The sequence below is a fragment of the Chelonoidis abingdonii genome, chromosome 4 (genome assembly GCF_003597395.2).
Source record: "Chelonoidis abingdonii isolate Lonesome George chromosome 4, CheloAbing_2.0, whole genome shotgun sequence".
NCBI lineage: Eukaryota > Metazoa > Chordata > Testudines > Testudinidae > Chelonoidis > Chelonoidis abingdonii.
In genome coordinates this window covers 71263309-71286691 of record NC_133772.1, presented here as the reverse complement: position 1 = coordinate 71286691, position 23383 = coordinate 71263309, and the positions used below count along the sequence as shown (strand labels likewise).

General features: G+C 42.8%; 2 protein-coding genes across 4 annotated transcripts in view; both read right to left on the bottom strand.

Annotated features, from left to right (window-relative positions):
- Nucleotides 1–23383, bottom strand: part of TRIM44 (tripartite motif containing 44) — a 547049-nt gene that overhangs the window by 155923 nt on the left and 367743 nt on the right. The gene's annotated exons all lie outside the window — the stretch shown is intronic.
- Nucleotides 16184–23383, bottom strand: part of LDLRAD3 (low density lipoprotein receptor class A domain containing 3) — a 178273-nt gene continuing 171073 nt past the window's right edge. For 2 of the 3 annotated variants that reach the window (XM_032805074.2, XM_075065260.1), the window contains exon 6: nucleotides 16184–21806. In XM_032805074.2, coding sequence (XP_032660965.1) covers nucleotides 21545–21806 — 262 coding nt within the window. In that variant the 3' untranslated portion in view covers nucleotides 16184–21544. The remainder of the gene's footprint in view (nucleotides 21807–23383) is intronic. The other variant, XM_032805075.2, reaches the window with a different exon arrangement.

The window sequence follows — 23383 nt, the reverse complement described above, 5'->3', positions numbered from 1 at the left end:
TGACACGATTTGTTCTTTACAAATCCATGCTGGCTATTCCCTATCACCTTACCACCTTCCAAGTGTTTGCAGATGATTTCTTTAATTACTTGCTCCATTATCTTCCCTGGCACAGAAGTTAATGTGACTAATTGCTTACCTTGTCCACTGAATGTAGGAGAAGTAGTAATGGGGTTATAATCTGCAGGAAGGGCAATTTAGGGAGCTATTACGAAAAACTTCCTAACTATAAGGGTGGCTATAAGCTATGGAAAAAGCTTCCAAAGGAGGTTGTGGAAATCCCATCACTGGTAGTTTTTAAGAACTGGTTGGACAAACACCTGTCAAGGAAGGTCTAGTTTACTTGGTCCTGCCTCAATGCAGGGCTGGACTAGGTGACCTTCTTGAGGTCCCTTCCAGTCCTATATGTCTATGAGTCTATGCTTATGCAGGGAGATTGAGAAGGCTGCTGAATCCTATAATGCATATTTATAATTCAGTAAACCTAGATGGAGGCACAAAGTGACACAACAGATTCTCTGTGAGCTTTGGCAGCTCCCACAGTTGTATCTGCCCAAAAATGAGCTGCAACAAGCTGAGCCTCCAGAGCACCCACTACTCCTATTGATTTCTGCTGTGAGAAATGTTCCCGCCAATCACAACAATCATAATGACTAGAGAGAGGGACGCAGCAAGGGTTCAAGGCTCGGAAGCTGATCACATGGGGAGAGGAGGTGGCAGAGGATTCAGACAGCCACACCCACAGGCTCCAAAACATTCTGTAGCTGGAGTGCACACTCGCACAAAACAACCTACTCTTACCCCTCCCCCTCACAGCTTCACTCATGCAGATCACAGGCAGACAGAGCAGAAATGAGGAAGGATTTTGTTCATCATAAAAATGTGTGTTTGGGGAGGGTTGTGCAACAAAGGAGGGGTAAGAGGTGCTCAGCTATCACAGTGATGGGGCTCAGACCTCAAGTCAGAAAAGCAATGTTATGTTTAACGGAAATAGCAGAGCATTAGTGAGAGAGATCCAAACCAAAATCCCAGATCTGACCTCCCCGACCCCCGGCTTTGGAGATATTAGAATCAATATAAATGTCTTAGCTCAGGCCCACCTCTAGAAAAGGATGATCTCACTTTTCACCAAAACCCTCCAAGCAGAGATTGTAGGGTAGAGTTGTAGATGAGGGGTGCTCATGAAAAGCATTTCTAGAATGCCTTTGTGTTCTCTGCTATGGGTGCCAGGTGATTCACTGAAAGTGGTTGCCAGCCCTGCAACTGTACCCCACACACACTAGAGCAGTGGTTTTCAAACTTTTTTTCTGGCAACCCAGTTGAAGAAAATTGTTGATGCCCACAACACAATGGAGCTGGGGATGAGGGGTCTAGGGGGTGGGAGAGGCTCAGAGCTATGGCAGAGGATTGAAGTACAGGGGTGAGGGCTGTGGGGTGGGGCCAGAAATGAGGGGTTCAGGGTGCTGGAGGGGGCTCTGGGCTGGGGCAAGAGGTTGGGGAGCAGGAGGAGGGTCAGGGCTTTGGGCTGGAGGTGCAGGCTCTGGGGTGGGGCTGAGGATGAGGGGTTTGGGGTGCAGGAAGAGGCTCCAGGTTTGGGGGGGGGGCTCAGGGTTGGGGCACATGCTTACCTCCAGTGGCTCCCAGTCAGCAGTGCGCCCGGGATGCAGAGGCAGGCTTCCCACCTGTTCCAGCACTACAGACCATGCTGAGCCCTGGAAGCAGCCAGCAGCAGGTTCAGCTCCTAGGCAGAGGTGTGTAAGGAGTTCCGCATGGCTCTCACCCATAGGCACCGCCCCCCACCAGCTCCCATTGGCCAGTTCCCAGCCAATGGGAGTGCGGAGCCAGTGCTCAGGGTGGGGGCAGTGCATGGAGCTCCCTGGCCCCCCTGCCGAGGAGCTGAACCTGCTGCTGGCCACTTCTGGGGCACAGCATGGTGTCAGAACAGGTAGGGACTACTAATTCTTACTGGCCAGCCACCAGGGTCCCTGGGTGCTGAGCAAGGTGACCCAGTGCCTTACATTACATGACCCATACTGGGTCATGACCCGCAGTTTGAAAACCACTGCACTAGAGTATGTTCAGTACACACTGGGTGACTTAAGCAGTATGTAGCATCTGAAAGTGTTAACAGCAGTACCTAACAGCTGGCATACCCCATAGAATTGGGAGGAAGATGACTTGAGGTGATTTCAATTTTTTAAATGCAACAGCAGCACCTCCATTTCTCCAGTTGCAGAACCCTTTGCTCCCTTCCAGAACCTCTTTATTAGGCAAAAAAAACAATGATCATTTCATTGTTATTTTGTATTTCTCTGAGCTTGTACCACAGAAACAGCAGGTTGTTTTCAATGCAGTTTTCAGATAATTTCACTTTCCCATGAACAAGCTATTCTGTCCGGAGATTCAACATTGCAGGGGTCTAAGGCCATGTCTACACTACCACTTATGTCAGCAAGACTTATGTCTCTCAGGGGTGTGAACAAAACCCTCTCAAGTAACGAGTTTCACTGGCATAAGTGCTCATGTGCACAGTGCTTTGTTGGCAGGAGAGCTTCTCTCATTGACATAGCTACCGCCGCAGGTGGAGGTGGTTTTATGATGTCGATGAGAGAGCTGTCCCCCTTTGCCATAGCACGGCTACACGAGCGCTTGTACAGCAGCGCAGCTGCATCGCTACGGCCCTGCCACTGCAAGTTTGCTAGTGTAGATGTGGCTTAAATGTCAGTTCAATTAAAACATTTTACACTGAAATTAAACACAAACATTTCTGTCTATTTTTAGGGACAAGCCATTGAGCCTCATCAACCCAGGGGACAGGATTGCTTTAAAAACACCCATTAACATCTTCATTATTTCCTTTTGTTGTCTATGCTTGGCTAGAAGTGTCGCACTGGATATTTTTGTAAGAGCATTCAACAGATAAAAATTAAAAGCTTCGGAACTAATATATCCAATTAGAAGACGAAAAAGTGCCATTATTTGCCTCTTGTCAGAAACTGTGTGTCTAACTCCCGCCCCCAGTGCTGTTCTCTGGGTCCCCTTCTTTTTCCTTCCTGCTTTAATTTGAAAACGTTAGTTTACTTATAGCCCAAAAGGAGTGAAAGCTTCATGCATTTTAAAGAGCTGTTAAATAACTAGACTATGCTTCGTGGGTTTATTTATTTATTTTGGTTTTCTGCATTGGAAACTAGCTTTCAGGGAAAAAATTAGACATTATTTCTCCCCCACCCCCACTCATCCAACTTAAATCCTCCCTCCACTTCTCCGTGGTGTCCAGATGGTGATGAGCTCAGCAGTGGAGAAGGCTCTAGGCTAGCAGTTCGCAGGCCAGCTGTGTATTTGATTAAGGAGAGGGCTCTGGCAGACACAGCTTATCAGGAGAGTGCACAAAGGCAAGGAGTAAGCAGACATGAAAAGTGTGCATTTTTCACCCAGAGCACTGCCATCACGTGGAAGGCAAAGAGTCATTTTTCATGTCTCCACCAAGGAGTGCCAGATTTGTGGGACATGACAACAAATCAGTGATCTTGGAAGGGATCTGAGAGTCATTTCTCAACAAGCCAGAGGAAGGACCATTAATCAGCTCTGGACCCATGCATGGCACAGGATGGGAAATAAACCCATCTTGAAAAAGCAAGAGGAGAGCAAAAGAAGCAGAACTCTGTGCACTCACGTTGATATGTAAGGTATCTGTCATGATGGCTGCAGCATAAGAACCTATATGGGTTAGAAGCCCACTAAATAGCTCAGAGCAGTAATAGCACACACTGATTTGCTAATTAATTTGGTTTTTAAATGTGTGGCAACTAAAACAGATTTTACTAAATTCTAGGCTTAAGACATAGGCCTCTGCCTCGGGACTTGGTTCCTGGAGTCATGTGATGATGTCAGAATATAAATTTTCACAAGTGGTTGCAAACTTTCTTTTTGTTGTTGCAAAGCAAGCCTTGGAAATTAGAACTCAGCATAACTAATTCACCGATGTCTGCCTGAGTATCAGCCAGCCTCAAACAACAACTGCTCCATTCATCTTAACGGGTTGTTGACTGTGAAACTGGCTATACTGAGGAAGGAGAGGGGAAGGGAAGAGTGCATTCACTAACCCTAGACCAGTTCAAAACTCTGTTTGGGAAGGAAACTGGATGCCACCCCCAGCTCCTCAAGACTTTGCTGGGATTTTCTGGTTAAAGAGGTGGTAGTGTGTGCTTTTTCCCAAGTGGATTTGAGTCCCAGGGTATGATTAAGGGCTCTGAAAAGGAGCCATCCTGGGGCTGTTAGGGTCAAATACCATCTCCAGTCAATCTGTGCAGCCTACAGTAGCATGGGCCTTGTTTTCAAGCCCCCATTCTAGGAAACACCACACTGCTGGAAGCAGTCACAGGTAGATCCACCAATAACTGATTTTTCAGTTTAGTGGCCTCACCCCCACCCCCCTGCTTTTTTTTTTGTTTTGGTGAAAAGTCTCATTTCAGCCAAGTTTCATTTTCAACAGTTTTTTAAACCTTTTTCTTAAAAAAATAAACAGATAAATAAATAATACCCCCCCCCACCACACAACAAAGGTCATTACTGAAATCAAAATACTTTGTTTCAAACATGTCCAAATGAAACTTTTTGATTTCTTTGGGATTTTTTTGTTTTTTTTTTCACCCAAAACAATGAAACAAATTTAGATGAATTCATTAAATATTTTGATTGACCCAAAGCTGCATTTTTTGGCATTAAAAAAAAGTTTCACCCAAAAAATTTTGCTCAGTGGAAGTCTTAGGGCTTCCCTCTCTTCCTTTCATTGGGCCTTTTCCCCACTAAAAATCCTCGGAAAACATTTCAGTAGCTTGTTATTTTTACCTTAGTACCCTAGATCTCAAACAGTGAATTCAATCTCTTGATCTCTGTAACATAGGTACTCTATTGGACACAGTGGCAATGGGGGCCTAGAATTTAACACTTTGACCTCATCCACCCTTAAGAATGACCTGAAGGTACGTCTACACTCTGATAAAAGACACATAGCACAGGAGTGGCTGACCCAGGTCAGCTGATTCAGGTCACAGGGCTATAAAATTGCAGTGAAGATGTTTGGGATTGTCCTCACAAGTTCAGGTCAGTGGACCATGGGTCTTTTATTGCAATGCCGACATACTTAGAGAGCTGTAGCTATGGCAACCCCTGATGTAGTCTCAGGTAGGTCAACAGAATTCTTCCATGGCCGTAGCCTCTTGCGGAGATAGATTACCTACAGCAACAGAAACAAAACTTTCATTGCTGTAGGAAACATCTACACTGTGGCACCACAGCACCATCGGTGTTCACTGTAGTGCCTGTAACCTTAGGATGCCAAGAACTATATTCCTTATGAATTCTATAGCAAGGGACTGAGGACCCAAATACCTTTCCCCTCATTCATTTCCCCTCTCATTAACAAAAGGAAAACTCTCCCACTTGCATTTCATCTGAAAGTTGTCACTTCTCTCTGCATATTGCCCTCTTTCACCATGCTGGAGCCTTGGTTCAGCATCCACCCCAGTGAAAGAATGTGACTTAATGAAATCCCAACATAATTTCCTGCAGCATGCTGGATTTTATTTGGAGGTCTCCCATCCAAATGAATAGTATTCATCTTAGTTTAGTCTATGTCTTCACTGTAAAAGAGGGGTGTGTCTACATGGGAGATAGCTCTCTCCGTAAAAATCTTAGTGGAGACAAGGCATTAGTAGTTTTAATCTTGATGTCAAGGGAAGCCTAGGGTGGAAAGAGGTCTCGTAGCATTGACCTTGACTAGCTACAGTGAGGTAAAAGCTACCAGTGTATTTTCTCCGCTAGGATTTTATGGTGAGAGATATCTCTCATTGTTAAATCACACCTATTTTTTGCAGTGAAGGCATATACCCCATTATACTAATCCTATCACACACTAATGTTGTCGTCTAAAGAATGTATTCTGCTACATGATGTAGATTACACCTAGTCCATTTTGGAAAATGAGCTCTTCTCTGCTTACTTTATTAAATTAATATAAAAATGGCATTGGCCTGATGGCAGGCTATTCTTAATAATGATTAATTGTTGTGACTTAAGCTTGATTAATGAACTGAGGGGTTAACATGAGCACTTCAGTGACTGAGACTGTCAGAGACCATTAGGGGAAACACCCGTCATCTCACCAAATTCTTGTGTCTATGTACTTTTTAAACAGAACATATTTTGGACACTATTAAAATAATTGGTCTCATTAATTTTTAATGTTTCTTCTTCTGCAGGCCATGAAGTTTCCTTCCTCTGGTCATCTTCATCTTGGGAAATTAGTTCCTAAATTCTTATTAATTCTCCACTTGTGATCTTTAATGGCCTCAGATCTTACAAAGTATTTCATTCATCTGGAGACTGCCAGACCTGAGTGTGCAGGTTTCCTCCCTCTCCCTTTTCTTCTTCCCCAGAGTGGAGATAAGAATGCACGTATTCTAAAAGCAGAGGTAAGATGAAAGGAGGCCTGCTTCAGATCAGACGCTGCTGCCATGCCATCTAATTAACTTCACCTGAATTTTCAAAGCAAGAAGAAAAAACATCCAAAAATAATTTCAATCCAATCTCTTCCCTACCTTTTAGTCATCTTGTTCCTGATACTCATTTATGTGGTAGGCAGGGACGTTTTAATCACACCACGCTTTAAAGAGCTGACAGCATGAAAGTGGTCATGTTGCCCTTTTCCCCTGGAGTTCCCTGACATTTTGGGCTACTTACTATGATCACGGTCAAAGTTACGTTTTCTCCTCCCTTTCTTTAGTGGTGTAAGCAACAATTCTTGTCCTTAAAAATCTGATAGTTGTTCCTGCAGCCCCAGTAACCCAACTCTGCCTTTTTATGCACTTCCATTGCAGCCCCGCCCATACATCATCACTTAAAAGTTTACCACTTTCCAAATATTAAGGTCCTTACTATACACACTTGTATACACTTTGAAATTTACCAGAATAGCTATTCCAGAATAACTCCCTCTCTGGACACTCATTTCAGAATATGCAGCAAAGAGTCCTGTGGCACCTTGTAGACTTACAGACGTTTTGGAGCATGAGCTTTCGTGGGTGAATGCATCCGATGAAGTGAGTATTGACCCACGAAAGCTCATGCTCCAAAACGTCTGTTAGTCTATAAGGTGCCACAGGACTCTTTGCTGCTTTTACAGATCCAGACTAACAAAGCTACCCCTCTGATTTCAGAATAAGAATCCCCACATGGGCAGTTATTCCAGAATAGCTAATAAGGTAAATTTCCAAAGTATAGATAAGCCCTAAAGATACAACAGACAAACAGGCAGAAGTTAGGCAAAGGGAAACAATAGGCAAATCTGCCTCAGCCTCGCTATTGTTCTGCCAGTCCCTTAATCTCTACCATCTTTACAGAAAAAACAAGAATTTGAAATAGAATCACCTTAGGTCCAGACTTTTCTCTTCATTTGTTCGTGACTGGCAACCATCATAAATAATCCACCTTCCCAAACACTAGTGGACATTTGTTATGAATGGGTATATGAGTGGGGCAGTGCCATCCAGTGAATGAGGAACTAGCCTGGGAATCTGAGTTCTGTTCCCAGATCTGACATTGGATTTCTGTGTGACCTTGGGCACAGTTCTCTCTGTGACTCAGTTTCCCCATTTGCAAAATAAGGCAAAGGATAACTATACCTTTTGTGAAAAAATTGGAATGTGGTCCTAGAAGAGTCACAAGAATGATTTGTGGCCTGAAAAATAAGCCTTGTAGTGACAGGCCAAGGGAGCTCAGTCTATTCAGTTTATTAAAGAGAAGGCTGTGAAGTAATACAACCACAATCTTTAATTACTTACAAAGTGGGAGGAGGTAGGATACTAGAGGATGCTCTAACCTAGCCAACAAAGGCATAATATCCAGTGGCTGGAAATTCCAGGTAAAGTTCAAACTGGAAACACAATGCACATTTTTAAAAGCAAGTAATCCACCGCTGAAACAGATTACAAAGAGATGTGGTAAATTATCCACCCACTGTAAGTTTTAAAATTAAGATTTCATGTCTTTCTAAAAGATTCATTTGTCATTCCCACAAATTGTTGGGTTTGATGCAAGAATCACTAGCTGATCTCTGTAGCCTGTCTGACGTAGGAGGTTGGACTAGATGAGCATAATGGCCCCTTCTAGCTCTACGGTCTATGAATAAGGATATTTAATTCAAAGTTTGTTCCTAAAAGCAACCTCTTTCTAATGAAATGTGGTTTACTTATTGTTTTGTCCTGGTTAAAACTTACAATCAAATATACCAGCATGTGTTAACTACCTGGAGTTTCAGAACTCCTGTAATAATACTGCAATGCTAGCCTGTCTGATTAGCACAGAAAACTTGGGAAAGCAACGGTGTTTCTGTAATCCTAAAGCACAGGCCTGGGCTGGAAGGCAACACAGGAAGTGGGGGAAAATGGGGGAGGAAAATGAGGGCTGGGGGTTCCCTAAATGTTGCAGAGTATAGTTAAGTGCAGGAACAAGCAGAACTTGGGGTAATGGGGAAAGTCATACCGTAGAACACGTACAAGCTCGGGAACAGAGCATAGTTGGGAAGGTGGGAGTCGGCACAGCAAAGAATTAATTATCAGTCCTTTGCATTAGCTTTTCTGTCCTTTAAGATTTCTTTTTGTGAACTTCCTTCATTTTCTTTTCCTTTGTGCATCTTTTTCTTATTGTGGAGGCTGGAGCTTCCTAAAGTTTCACCAGAACACAAATGTGATGCAAAAAACCTGATGCTACATCATGCACACCTCCAGGTTGGGTAAAACTAAAACTGTTTTGTCTTTTGCTAAATATTTGTATGGAGAAAAGTTGAATAAAAGAAACTGACATATGAAAGAAATTTTTAGGAGCATAAACAATCACCAAGCAAAACAATGAACTAATACTTTTTCCAGCAAGACCTAAGATCAGTTAGGTAAATATGGTTGAGCAGATTGGCGATTTTCCACATACAAATTCAAGTATGAATTTAATTAATGTACCATTGTATGATATATATCCTGTGACATAGCATATTTCCATAAAACATATGGAGTGCAAACGAGTGTGACTATAATGTAACTGGAATATACTTCATACAAAAAGTCTCTTGTAAAGTATCAAAGCTTATAATCTACTGAGTTTGTTCATCCTATTTCTATGTATGTATCCTTCTTGTATCTAAATTTAGAAATATGAAGTATTACTCTGAAGTCCTATTGTAACTATGCAAAGTGTTGGCAATTAATGATGGCTTGGAATCATGGCTCCCATGGACCAGGACAATTGGTTGTAAATGGCTCTGTTTACAGTGAAGCCAGCCAGTGAAGTCTCAAAGGACATGTGACAATGTCACATGATACTGGAATCCATCTTAAACTTGATGCTTTTCCATTTAAAAGGAAGGGTGGAAACCCAGAGAGAGACAAAGGATTCCTGCCTCATGCCAAAGATATAAAAGAGGCTGGAACCGAACAAAGGAGGCTGACAGTCATGAGAAATCCCCAAGTTACCACCCGAGCTGGAACTAACAAGGTCTGTACTGGGGGGGAGGGAGGATTGGGCCCAGACTAGGAAAGAGTCTAGTCTGTGAAAGAAGCTTATTGAAACATCTCTGAGGATGAGACTTACTTGTATTCAGTTTCTTAATGTATGAAGCTTAGACTTGAGTGTTTTGTTTTACTTAATAACTTACTTTGTTCTGTCTGTTATTACTTGAAACTACTTAAATCCTACTTTTTATACTTAATACAATCACTTTTGTTTATTAATTAACCCAGAGTAAGTGATTAATACCTGGGGGAGCAAACAGCTGTGCATCTCTCTCTATCAATGTTATAGAGAGCAGACAATTCATGAGTTTACCCTGTATAAGCTTTATAGAGAGTAAAACGGATTTATTTGGTGTTTGGTTCCCATTGGGAACTGGGTGTCTGGGTGCTGGAAAGAGGTGATCTGCAGAGCAGTTTTTGGTTAAAGCCTGCAGCTTTGGGGGCATGGTTCAGACCTGCATTGCAGCTGACTAGCGTGTCTGGCTCTACAAGGCAGGCTTCTGGAGTCCCAAGCCATCAGGGAAAATGGGCTCAGAGGTAATTTCAGCACGTCAGGTGACAGTCCCAAGGATTCTCTGTGACTGAACCCATCACATATCCTGTCTCGATATCTAACATGGAACACCTTAGAAAGAGAATGTTTGAATTGACTCCATTATTTCCAAAGCATGGCATTATCCAAATCCATTTGGGATAATTCACTGGTTACACTAACTCCTCCACCCTGCTTATAACGGTGGGCATGTTAGTAAACACAGAGAAGTACAATGCTTGTCTCTTTAGTATAACTGTATAAATAAAACCTGCAATAGAACAACCAAAATATTGACAGCATTTACGTAGCTTGTGAATGCATGAAACATTGCCAGTGCTGCAGAATTCACTCCTGGTTATAACAGGTAGAATTGCAAAAGCTAGAAAGAGAAGGCTAATTAAAGATGGGATAAATTGCTCCCAAATAGGCCACTATATGGGAGAGGCAGCGGTCCCAATAGCCAGTTTATCTGCCTTCTTTAATTGCTTTCCATTGTGAATTGGATCTCTATTGTCTCAGTTGGCAGCTACAGTTCTGTATCTATATTGTGAACTAAAACAAGGAACAGCAGCACACAGGCACAGCTGCAAAAGGAACACAGTTCTCTCCGGAATATATTAGACAAACACACGTTAATACACTGCATCTCAAGAGTTCAGCAACAACAGGAGCACATAATTAATCTGCAGTGTGTGAAAAGTCTCTGTACCATTCGTATACCTCCATGCGTGGTTAGTCCAAAACCACTGAAGAATTCTATCAATAAAGCAACTTTAGAATTTTTCTTCTATGTCTATAGCAGCAGGGAATATTTGAGATGCTTTGTTAGACAAACAGCATTTTTCTAGGCTCTCTACGTCACAAACAAACTAGTAGAAAAATCTACGCTGTCAAATAAAGCTGCATCTTTCTTCATCACTAACTGCAATGTGTTTGTTCGTGTCAAGGAAACATCAGGTTTCAATTTAATGGAACAGACAATTCATTCACTGGATAAAGAAGGATGTGGCATCTCAAAAGTGAGCCATTTTGGGTGGAAAGGGTCTATAACATATGCTGTTATTACACTGAATAACAGGTTGCTGTAACTTCATTTCTAGAGATCAGTCACACACAGGAAGGATATATAGGTTGCAGTATCAAGCAAAGGGACATGGAGCTCTATGCCTCAAGGTCACTGCTTGGAATCCACCTTAGGTTACTTGCTAGTAAACGGAGTTACCCCTACAATGGTTCTTGGGTCAAATGTGAGATGTGTTGGTTGTCTCAGACCTATTTTCAGAAACTAGATGTCCACATTCTAGACCACCACCAATACAGGTAGCCCTCAATGACCCCTTTTCGTCCATCTCAGCAAAAGTGCCAAAGAGTGAATGAGTCACAGAAATTGCATTATTTATCCTTTCCTTCCCAATGGTGGTCCTATTGTAATAATTGGGTCTACACATTTATCCTAATTGTAAGCTCAACTGTAAAAAGTACATGAGTGTATTAAATGTCACCGTAACCTATAGCAACAAATGTTGATGGGCTAAGGTATGAAAAGGAGACACAGTGAATTAATCCAAACAAAAAGACCTACTGATATAATTTCAAGAACTGTGTTAAGATCATGCCTGGGAAATAAGCATGGAACCAGAAAACAGCGAACCAATACTGGTGTGTCAGAAATTAGGCCTAATTGGTGGACAAAATAATGATGGGATAGGCTATTCCATCTGCTATTCCACTTGTGGGTTCTTAAAGAGACTTTGGGGAACAAATTGGCTACTGGAGTGAGCAGCCACCCCAACCATCTCCTGGGACCCTGGGGCTTTCTTCTCCTGATTCTGAGAGATGTCCTGACCAGGCTGGGCCAGAGAAAGGGACCCAGATAAGACTACCACTCCAGCTGAATCCCAAACACAACCTGCAATGAAACAGCTCTAGCCCATCTTGGCTGATCTCTTTCTCTCCCTCCCCCTCTGCCCCCCCAAGGACAGTTATTACCATCTTTGATACCATCTACGAGATTGTTAAACACAGGAGTTTTTTCTTCTAAACGCTCTCCAGCTAAAGGGAAAAAGGGATGCTGCTAAAATGAAAAGCCTTATGCTTTCTCCTTCTTGTCTTTCTCTTTAATAAAAGGGTAAAAGGATTTTTAACAGTGTGTTTGCCATGGCACTTAACAGGCTGAGGTCTCTGTATACCATACCCTAAACCTTGTTTAACACTGTTTAATGTTGGACAGGGACTGGGTTACATTAACAACTTTGGTCCATTTATTCCAGCTAAACAGTCCTCCAGGTCTGGTGTAAGGGGCATTGGTGAGAATGGGTGGAGCAGCTTTCACTGCTGCTGTCCAGGCTGAGCTGTGTGGATAAAACGGGGATTTTCACTCAGGGCCAGCTTTAGGCCTATTCCCCCGAATCAGGCCCTGCACCTTAAAGAAGAGCGCCTAGCTTAGGCGCCTTTATAATTTTTACTCACTCGGCGGCGCTCCAGGTCCTTCACTTGCTCTGGGTCTTTGGCAGCATTTCAGCGGCGGGTCCTTCAGTGCCGCGGAAGACCCGGAGCACCACCAGGTGAGTCATCCCTGCCTGGGGCCCCACCGAAACTATTCCAAGCCGGCCCTGTATTCACTCTCTAAGGATGCCAATCCAGCACTTTCCCCAGGTACTGAATGCAATAAAAAAACCAAAACCACACACACTCTGGATTCTGTTTTGAAGAGGACGCTTAATAAAGGGCTGTGAATTTTCTTACCAAGATGCCTTTACTTCAATTACATTTAATCAATAAATCACCTTTCTGGACTGTAGTGCATCATATCTAGGAGGACCTCTCTCTTCTCTCACTGACTGATAATCTAAGCTAAATGATCAGGAAGCTGCATACCATCAATATGGAAAGAGACACCACCTGCAGAGATTGTTGCTGAACAACATTTTTATTCTTGCTGCTTCAAATTTATTTAAATATCTCAACTTTTATGCCTGAAAATGTAAACACTGGTTCTCCACTTGTAAGGTAACTCCCTTCCCTTCACTTGCCAGTATATCTGTGATTGTATCTGTAATTTTCACTCCATGCATCTGATGAAGTGGGTTTTTTACCCATGAAAGCTTATGCCCAAATAAATCTGTTAGTCTTTAAGGTACCAGTGGACTCCTCGTTGTTTCTGTGGATACAGACTAACATACCTACCCTTCTGATACCAGTCTTTTGCTATGTGTTTCTATAGCCACCCAGAACAATGAGGCACTGATCTTGATTGAGGTCTCTGGAGTGTTACTACAATACAAACAACAATAAATAATAATGACAAAACTATGACTTGCTTCAGACGCCAGGTTGTAAAATGAAGCATAGATCAAATAGGCAATGTAGAAAGAAAAAAATAAGCAAAACAACGTTCATTTATATAGATATATATATTAAAAAAAACTATATTACTTTTTTTTTTTTTTTTTTTTACAAAAAAGTTTAGAAAGGTCAACATTTAACAACAAACATGTTTAACAGAGTTAACAATGTTTAACAATAGCAACAAGAGAACATGAAATGAGACTGAAAAAGTAGGCCACATCTGACAGAATACAAGCAAGGAAGACACAGACTTCATACTATGGGGGACAAACTGGTCAGAGTTTTTACACAGTTGACAAGTGAAACTAACTTTATTAAAGAATATAGAATACACTTTAAAATTTCCAGTTTATAGTAACAAACTAGGTGTGTGTCAATCAGCAACTTTTTTGGTAGGTTCTCATGTAAAATCTTGATTACAGAGGTAAAAGCAAGATCAAAACCGGGGGAATGGAAACAAAGGCCACAACCCTGCAATCGGATGTACGATCCTCACACCTCTGCGAAGCTTCACTGAAAGTCACGTATCTGATTGCATGATGTGGGCCCAGCACTATATTCAGAAATCATTTACAATGGTAAAATATGCAGCAAGATTCTGTTTCACAAAGAAAATTTCAAAAAGGATAGTCCTCCTAATTTACTCAAGGGTAGTACATGCAATACAGCTTCTGTCTGGCATTAGTTAAAAATTAGTGTTTGTCATATGCTCACCACTTTAAAACTACAGCATTAGTTCCTCCTTTATTTATATTTAAATATTCATTAATAATTGCATTCAGAATAAAACATGTCCCTCTGCTCTTTTCATCAGTAATAATTTTTCCTTATCTGCTGAAACCATTTGTCTTTTCTATGATGTCTAAAAGTAAGGAGCCCAAGATCATCATGGTGCAGTATTAATTCAAATGGGAATCGTCTCCTTCCCCCCCCCACTCCTAAATCCATCACAAGGACCCCATGTGCTGTATCTAAGTACAATGTTGTAAATAAAACTGATCTGACTGAAAAGGAGACAAAGAACTAAGCCAGTTATTTAGAATCTTGATGCAATCAGTGCTGCTGTGTGTGTTTCAGCATAGATAAGAATGGAGAAAGTTACTCCTAGACACCCTTTTAAAAACACTACTCTAGTTTTCCATTAGCACAACAGAGGTTAATTGTAATTTGTTTTATATCTTACTTCAGGTTATTATAAACATATCCAATCCCAGGCTAAATTTCAAGGTGCTGTATCTGCAGCACCCAGTGACTTCCATGGGGCTTGGTGATGCTCAGAACTTCTGGAATATATGCCCTTCAAGCCCAAACCCTGCTTCCATTGGGCCCATTCTGATCCTCTACTCCTCAAGTGGTTCCACTGAAATAAATGACATTATTCTAATACTCTAATTGCTCTGAGTAGACCCATTGAGACTAGTACCACAGTACCAATGGATCTACTCAATGCAAGTCAGATGATCAGATCTGGGCCCCATAGTCTTCAGTCATGCAAATCAGGCATTAAAGAGGAGTTCATTTGTTCTGGTGCAACATGTAACCAAAAGCTCCTTGAGTATGGACACCAAGGTTTAGAGTCAAGAATGGCTACAAAGTAGATTAAGTAAAGTCCAGTTTTATTGGGCACGTAGAGAAAAATTTATTTCACATGGTGCTGCATAACTGTTTTCAACTTCAGCTTTACGTGCTGAACTGATCAAGAAGCTTCAGATTTCAATTTCATCAATGCCACAGTTGCTACCACCCCTTCCAAAAAGATCACTGAATTATGCACTGTAGTAACACTCCTGGAAGGTGTCACATTAGAGATAATTCCCGTGAAATACTATAGCATTTTCTAAATAAGGAGTGGTTAGCAAACTCATTCTTAGCACTATGAAAATGTGTAATGGCAAAACTTATTTCACTTTTTAGTGTTGTTTCCTAGGATGAAGTGCTGAGGTTTCAGGACGCCTCAAAGTTCATTAGTTCCCATACTGTAGAGCGTAACGCTATATTTCCACAAATAAAGAACCACCAAGATGAAGAGATGTATTCCTAGCCCTGTATCCTTCAAGAATTTGATAAATAACCAAAAGTGCAATAATGCACAAACTGCTACCACACAGGTTTGTCTGATGTGTCTTGTTACCAAAAAATTCCAACACTGAACTGAAAAGGCACAATCGCCTTTTACAACCCAATTTCAATGCCCAATCCCCACTTTTAAAACACTTTTTTCCTATACAGAGATAAATACACCCTTAGCTGGAAGGAAAGCAAACACACACCCCTAGAATGCATTTAAAAAAAAAAAGTCCACATGGATCAACTTTAATTCAAATTTACATCAATATACATACCCTGAAAGAATGACAGTGACTGATACAATGAGACGAAGAAGCAGATGACATGATGTCCACTTTGTACATGTGCCCTGGCAGTGGGAGACAGTGCTTCCAGGGCATGGCTGTTTGCACATGCTTCTGATGTCTGGGAGTACCTATTCACACATGGCGAAATTCAGCCCGTGCAGAAGGCCTGCACAAAGGATATGTACCATGTAAGTCCCACTTAAGCCCTATGGCTGAATTTCACCCAGTACCTTAGGGGACTTTTAAAAAAAATACAATTATGTGGTAGAAAAATTATGAACCTTTGAATAATAATTTTTCAAAATTTGGAGTAACATTTCAAATGCCAGTGACATAAATGGGGACAGGAAACAGATTAATTCAGGTGCTCTATTATGTAGCACAAGGCTGTTCAAAGAAAAGGCAGCAGTCTCATGGTTACAGAACAGGTCTGGGAGACAGGAACTGAATTTAATCTCTAGTTTTGCCAGCTCAGTTTTGTGCCTCCATTTACTTATTTGTAAAATAAGGACTGGATATTAGCTACATGCCAAAGATAATATTTAGCTCCCTAGTGGGCTACAAGGACAGCACACTTAGCTGCCCACTCAGCCTTGTGCAGGAGGGCATGATTACATTGCATGAGCTTCTACCAAAGGTGAATCTGGCCCTATGTTTGTGTGCTGTACAAGCAGTTAATATTTAAGCAGCATCCCTCAGCTTTACAGGTCCGGATGGTGTGACCCATAGAGCCCCTCAATGCCAAATGACAAAGGGTTCACTGTTCTGTAACAGCAACTCCTATTAGGCCTGACAAACTCACTACATTTAACACAAGGCTGTCATCGTATTTATCTGTAAGGAAGGTCATGGGAGATATCGAATGAAAGCTTATATCCTACTGGTCATTGTGTGATGTATGTATGGGTGATATTTAAAAAGTTGCATGCACTCAAAACATGTTTAAACTCTGTAACCAGGCAGGATTGATAAACAAGTCTTCCCGAGACAAAGGAATGTTGTTTTACCTTGTCTGCCTAGGTCTTCTATACAAATTAAGCAGGATAAGCCAAATACAATAGGCGTTACACCTTTGCATCTCAGGTAAACAGGAGGAACCAGTTAACAGGAGGGTGAGAAAGCAGCATGGCATCAGCACCCTGGAGTTCGAACCATGGTCTGAACCCCAGGGGGGTCGTCCTGACTCTGGAAATGAAGACATTGAACTTTGGGGAATATAAAGAGAAGCAAAAGGACATTGTGTTACCCATTCCACTCAGCAACACCCTTTGTGGAGGAGATGTGATTTATGAAAAATCCGGATCCTGATTTGACTGAAAAATCAGCAAGCTCTGCAGAAAGTCTTTGAGGATGAGAAACCATTTTAGACAAAGGAGTCTAGACTGCTAAAGTTATATTACACTTTTGTTTTACTGGTAACCAATTCTGTTTCCACTATCTTTACTCTGTATCAATTAAATCTCTGGTCTTTATTAATAGTATCCTTTGTCATTTTATAAATTCACCTCAATGCCATACATTAAATAAAATGTGACTCAGCTAAATCAAAGAGGCTGGTTTGTACATTGTCTCTTTGGAGATAATGAACCTCGTAATTTCTGAGAGTGCCCAATGATGGGGGCTGGATACTAGAGAGGAACACTCTTCAATGGGGTGCACCTAATGTTAACCCGTGAGGTGAAGTAAAGGCTGGCAGAGCTTCTGAGATTGTCTGGGGTGGTTAACAGATTGGAGTGGCACCCAGTTTAGCACCAGCAAGTCTCTCTTGCACACAGACACGGGGTAACAAAGTAACCAACAGTCCTGAGTGCCCCAAAAAAGATGGGCTGCGCAGGGACCATATGGAAATGCTACTGATAATTAACTTGAGGGACAAGCAGAGATATCAGTGATACTTTCTACTGCACCGTCTCAGTTTTAAATCCACCTACATTTGTAGAATCCACTAAAATTTTTGGCTCCAGGATACTACAGTGATAGGCATAGAACTGATGCCTGTGATATATATAGGTAAATGTAATGCTGACAAATGCTCATTCATACGCATGTTGGGACCATAAACTAAATGAGTTTGCCCAAGATCAGTTTGGAGTTGTGCTCTGAAAACCTTAAGTTGTTTCACCCCTATTATTCCTATTTTATGCCTATATGCACTGGCATAAATCTTGAGTAAGGCAATGGTGTATCAGGCTCTATATGAAGAAACAGATATGACTATATTTCAGGGCTAATTTCTGTCTGGATATCAGAAAAGGCACGGTCATCTCTACTTTATATAAAAATAAACCATAGGAATATAGCGACATTTAAAGTAGCAGCAATAGGGACAGTTTAGCTTTCTTCCTTCTACACTGACTCCCTGTACCTACAACACTGCTTTTCACAGTGGCATTTAAACACTATTTCACTTATGGGCCAAACATTAAGGATGGAAATATTCCAAGAATGGGAACATAAAATGGAAGAGAGAAATACTGTGCTGAATTAATGCCTTGTGTAATTCCACTGCGCTTTTGTTAGTATGCAGAAACTTAAATTTCAACCAGGGAAACTGAACAATAACAAACTTTGTAGAAAATAAATGGTTTTCCACATCACCAATATTTTTAGTATGAAATTTAAGTATTGTTTCCAAAGATACCAGAAAGATATCCACGCCAGTGAAATACAATACATCTATATTCACACACACCCATTTTGTGTTATGTAAAAAGCCATATGTGTACGCATGGATATATATTTTACAGGCAGTGCTGGCAGTATACTGATTATTGTGGTTGCCTGATACTTTTCATTATAATACCCTGTCTCCAGTTTGCTTACAGCTTTTCCAAACTTTAGACATTCGGGCTGAAATTTTCCATGCCAGATATCTGCCAGTGACTGATTTTAGTTTTTAATGTTTCAGCCAAAATGGTCCAGCACTTTCAGAGCACAAAATTAGGGAAAATATATTGTTTTGCCATGTTAAAACAATTCGTACAACCATCTGGCTGAGAAATTTTAGTGCCCTCATGTGTTGGAGCAGGCATCTGAAACTTGTCAGAAAGTGGCCTTCATGTAAGGGATGTGCCTTTTGCTTTTCCATCCAAATGTGTAAAACCTCACACGTCATAGCTTAAAAGTTAAAACTTCCAAACGTTTTGTTCACACTGAGCATGCTCCAGCCCAGGGATTGAGGGGTGTGGGAGAAGCAGGACCTGGCTGCTGCAGGCGGGGACGTGGGGAGTAGAGAGGGGAAGTGGGGGCGGGGACTGGGAATTAGAACTGAGAGCAGGGAGCCAGTTTCTTTTACACTATCAGTGAACCCACTCCTGGAGCTCAGGGAGTGTGGAGGAGGGAGCCACCTGACTCAAATGCAGAGAGGACAAAAGCCAAACTGGATCAGGGAGGGAGACAGATGGGCTGGGCAAGAAGACAGGGAGCCAAAGCAAAGGGGCGGGGAACACAGACCTGATGAGGACCTGAGGTGTAGGGGAAGAAATGGGATTGGCAGGGCAAAGAGACAGACAAGGAACCGGGAGAGGGGAAAGTCTGGAACAAAGAGCCATGTACTGGGTGAGGAAAGGCTAAGATGGAAGAGGATCCTTAGCAGAGTGAAGAGAAACTGGATGAGCAGCCAGGAACGGGAGGGCTGGGGAGTGGGGGGAATGGATGGACAGACACTGAGACTGAGCCGAGAGAGGGAGTCTAGAACTGTTTGGGCATGAGAAGCCTGAGGAGTGGACATTGGCATTGGCTAGGTGACGAGAATGCAACTGAGATTAGGAGCTGAGGTGGAGAAAAGACAGAACAGGGTCAAGTTGGAGACAATGGGACAAAAGACACTGGATGAGAGGAATTGGCAGAGGGGTTGTAGCCACTAGAGGACACTCCCCTCAAGAGTTTGGAATGAAACTCACAGCTCCTGGGTCTCACCATCCCTCTGCTGTCAGCAAACATCTGTGAAACCCACTGGCAAAGTGTACCACATCCCCTGCTAGGATGACAACTTACTACGGCTACCAGTTACTCCATTAGCTCAAGTGCCAGAAGTTTGTGCAGTGGATCTAAAGGTTCCAGTCCTGCTGATGACCTATGCTGGATGTTAATATGATGCTACATATTGGAATTTGTTTCTTCAGTTTGCTTTTAAAAGAAAAAAAACCTATGAAATTGCACACAAAAAATTACATTAAAAACATTAAGCTTGCTAATCAAGTACACTTCTACCTTGATATAACATGACCCGATATAATATGAATTCAGATATAACGCGGTAAAGCAGCACTCCGGGGGGGCGGGGCTGTGCACTCTGGTGGATCAAAGCAAGTTCAATATAATGCAGTTTCACCTATAATGCGGTAAGATTTGTTGGCTCCCAAGGTGTACACAAGTTAGGGCATGCCAGAATTAAGGTTGTGTGCACAACTTTAGTTTGGAGTCTTTGGGCATATGCATTATGGTACAGTCTTAAACTACATGATCACACACTATTTTTTCTACAGGACCCCTGCCTCATTCAGTGCACGGGATGCACTTGCCCTGGGGATAAATCAGGGTTGTGTAGTAAAAGCGACTGGTCTGTAGGACTCCTGCCTCATTTACTGCAGAAGCTGAAAGGTGTGCCGTGGATGAAGCAGATGACTGCAGACAAGAAAGGATGGTCTTATGGTTATGGCAGTTGAAAGTTGCCCTGGAAAACTGAAATTCTATTCCCCTTTGCAACTGAGTTCCTGTGTGACACTGGGCACTTAAACTAAACTTTTCAGAGGTGGCCACTTACTGTGTGTTCCTACGTTTCTGGGTGCCTGACTTGAGACCCTCGGGTCTGACCTGCAGGAGTGCTGAGCACTCACAGCTGCAACTGAAGACAACGGGAGGTATGTTTGAACATATAAAGTGCTATAGAATGTTAAGTGCTCTAAAAATCAGGTCCAGGGTGTCTCAAATTGGGCATCCAAAATTAGTGGACACTCTCTGTGCCTCATTTCGCATCTGAAAAATGGGCATATCACCACTTCATCTCGGAGTTGCTGTGAAAATAACTTCATTGATGTTTGTGAAGCTTCTTAGATGCTATAATGATAAGTGCCACAGAAAAACCACAAGGAAATTAATAATTCTGCCTTCACAGCAGAGTTTGAATAGTGTGCAATAAATAAAGCCCAGAACCACAAATTGAACAATGAGGCTAAAACAAAATATTGAATAGCTGCTCACTAATGGAGCACAATCCACTCTATGCACACCAAGAGTCAGGAATTCTGTGGAAAAAATTAGTGTGTGATCACGTAATTAAAGATTGTACCTTAATGCCCACAAAAAGGGGGCAACCTGAATTCTGTCATTTCCTATATTTTGAGTGCCTGACTGGTAACTTTGATTTTTTTTAAACAGTATTTTTGTGTGGAATACCTACAGATATTACACATGCACATATATACATACATATACAGTAAAGTACACCCTGAAATACATTAAATCACAAAGTCTTAAGTATTCAACAGATCTGAACTTGAATCCCAGACTTAACCCTTCCTCTGTCAACCCTGGGCAGTTCAGATGTGAACCTGGATCTTCAGCTCATGGCTCTGGTCTTTGCCTATGATGACCCCAAACTCCAAAACAGTGGATCTGTAAAACTTGGGGAAGTTGGGATTTGGATTCAAATCAAATCCCATTCTGAACATCACAGCTCAGGCCCCTCTCTGATGGTAACAAGCCACAGCAGACTAACCCATATACCCTTTTCAATTCCCTGGTCACATCTCCCTTTCAGCAACAGGATTGATCAGAGAGTCATTTGGCTCAGATGTTCTCTCACAAAGCATTCTGTGATGGTCCATACTGTTACTGACACTTCTTGTCCGACTGCTGCCTGTGCTCAAGGGGCTTCCTGCCACTGGAGTGTCTGTGCTCACCAAGCTTCCTGTCTGAGATCGGTAAGGAGGGAGATCTGTCTGACTGGGAGATTCAGAATCTGAGCAGTAAGGGGGTGGAGGAAGATCAAACCATGGAGGTCTGCTGCAAATACAAGAGAGTAACAAGGTTACTGAAGACAATGGCATAGGGGAAGTATAACGAGCTCCAGAATTTTGTTCTAACAGGTTATGAGTTTCCATCCCAACATAAGGGTGAGGAAAAAAAAAGCTAAAACAACAACAGTTCTATAGCAACATCTGCGGATCTCAAAGTGCTTTGCAAACATGTGGAAATTCATCCCTATGCAGAGGGGCCAGCCCAAGGCCTATGTACCACCAACAGCAGGGATGTTAAACTTGTGTCCTGGTCAAGTTCAATGGGGTAGTTACATTCTGCCTCCCTAAATTTTCTCTATTGTTTCACTTTTTACAGGGTAATCACTTCCTGCCCTAAACTGTTATATACTGTGCGCTGTTAAAGAGCTGCCATGGTTCACCCCAAAGATGGCTTTTCACGCCTTTGCTGAGCTGAAGTTCCTGTATAACAATTACAGTTTAAAAGAGTAATATGGGATACTTCAGGACAAAGGGAGATGTATACATTTTAGATTAGGGTTGCTGGTAGTTATCAGCCCAGGTTAATGGTGATGAAAATCTGGACAACTGTTCAGATAGTTGGGCTGAGTCCAATTTCCAGTAGAAAGGTGTCACCACTACAAGTTACCACCACAACAGCAAACACTGCTACCAGTTTCAGCAGAGAGACATGAAGAAGCATGAACACTGCATTACTCTGTCATCCCTAGACCCGAAAGGCATTAATGAGGAATGCTGGAAAGGCAGCGTGGGAACGCCTGCACTGCCATATCTGTTTTATTCATAAACAGATGACTTCAAGCTCTAAAGCAGCGGTGGGCAAACTATGGGCCCTGGGCCACATCTCACCTGCGGGAACCTCCTGCCTGGCCTGGGAGGCTCACCCCTAGCCCCTCCCTCACTGTTGTCCCTCCCCGCAGCCTCAGCTCGCCCCACTGTCAGCGCAATGCTCTGTGTGGCAGGGCCGCGAGCTCCTGGGCTGACGCTGTGTTCTGCGCTGCACGGTGGCAACAGCGTGGCTGGCTCCAGCTGGGCCAGCCACCGGTGCTCCAGGCAGTGCGGTAAGGGGGCAGGGAGCAGCGGGGGGGGAGGGGGGGGGGGGGAGGATTGCCATAGAGGGGGGAAGTTTGAGGTGGTGGTCAGGGGGTGTGGATAGGGGTTCGTGGTGGTCAAAGGGCAAGGGAACAAGGGTTGAACTGGGGTAGGTGGTCTGCGGGAATAGGAAGGACAAGGAGGGTTGGAATGGGTTGTTGGGCAAGGGGTAAGCATGGATGAGAGAAAGCGGAGGTGTGGGGTGGGCTGGCTTACCGCAGCTAGATCGCAGGGAACATGAGGCACACCCGAGGAGTTGGGAGAGCTGGAGACAGAGGAGTGCGGACTGTGTGTGTCAGGCCAGGGGGTGCAGCGGAGGTTAGGCTGAGACAGGGCAGGGGGTTTGAGGCGCTGGAGTGGCTGGGTGTCAGCGCTGGTAGCGGGAGGGTAGATGGGGAAGGGACGGTGGCTGGTTGGAATGTCAGGGCAAAGGGTGCTGTGGCAGAGGGGTGGCATGGAGACAGGGCAGGGGGTTTGGGGCTGGGAGTGGGT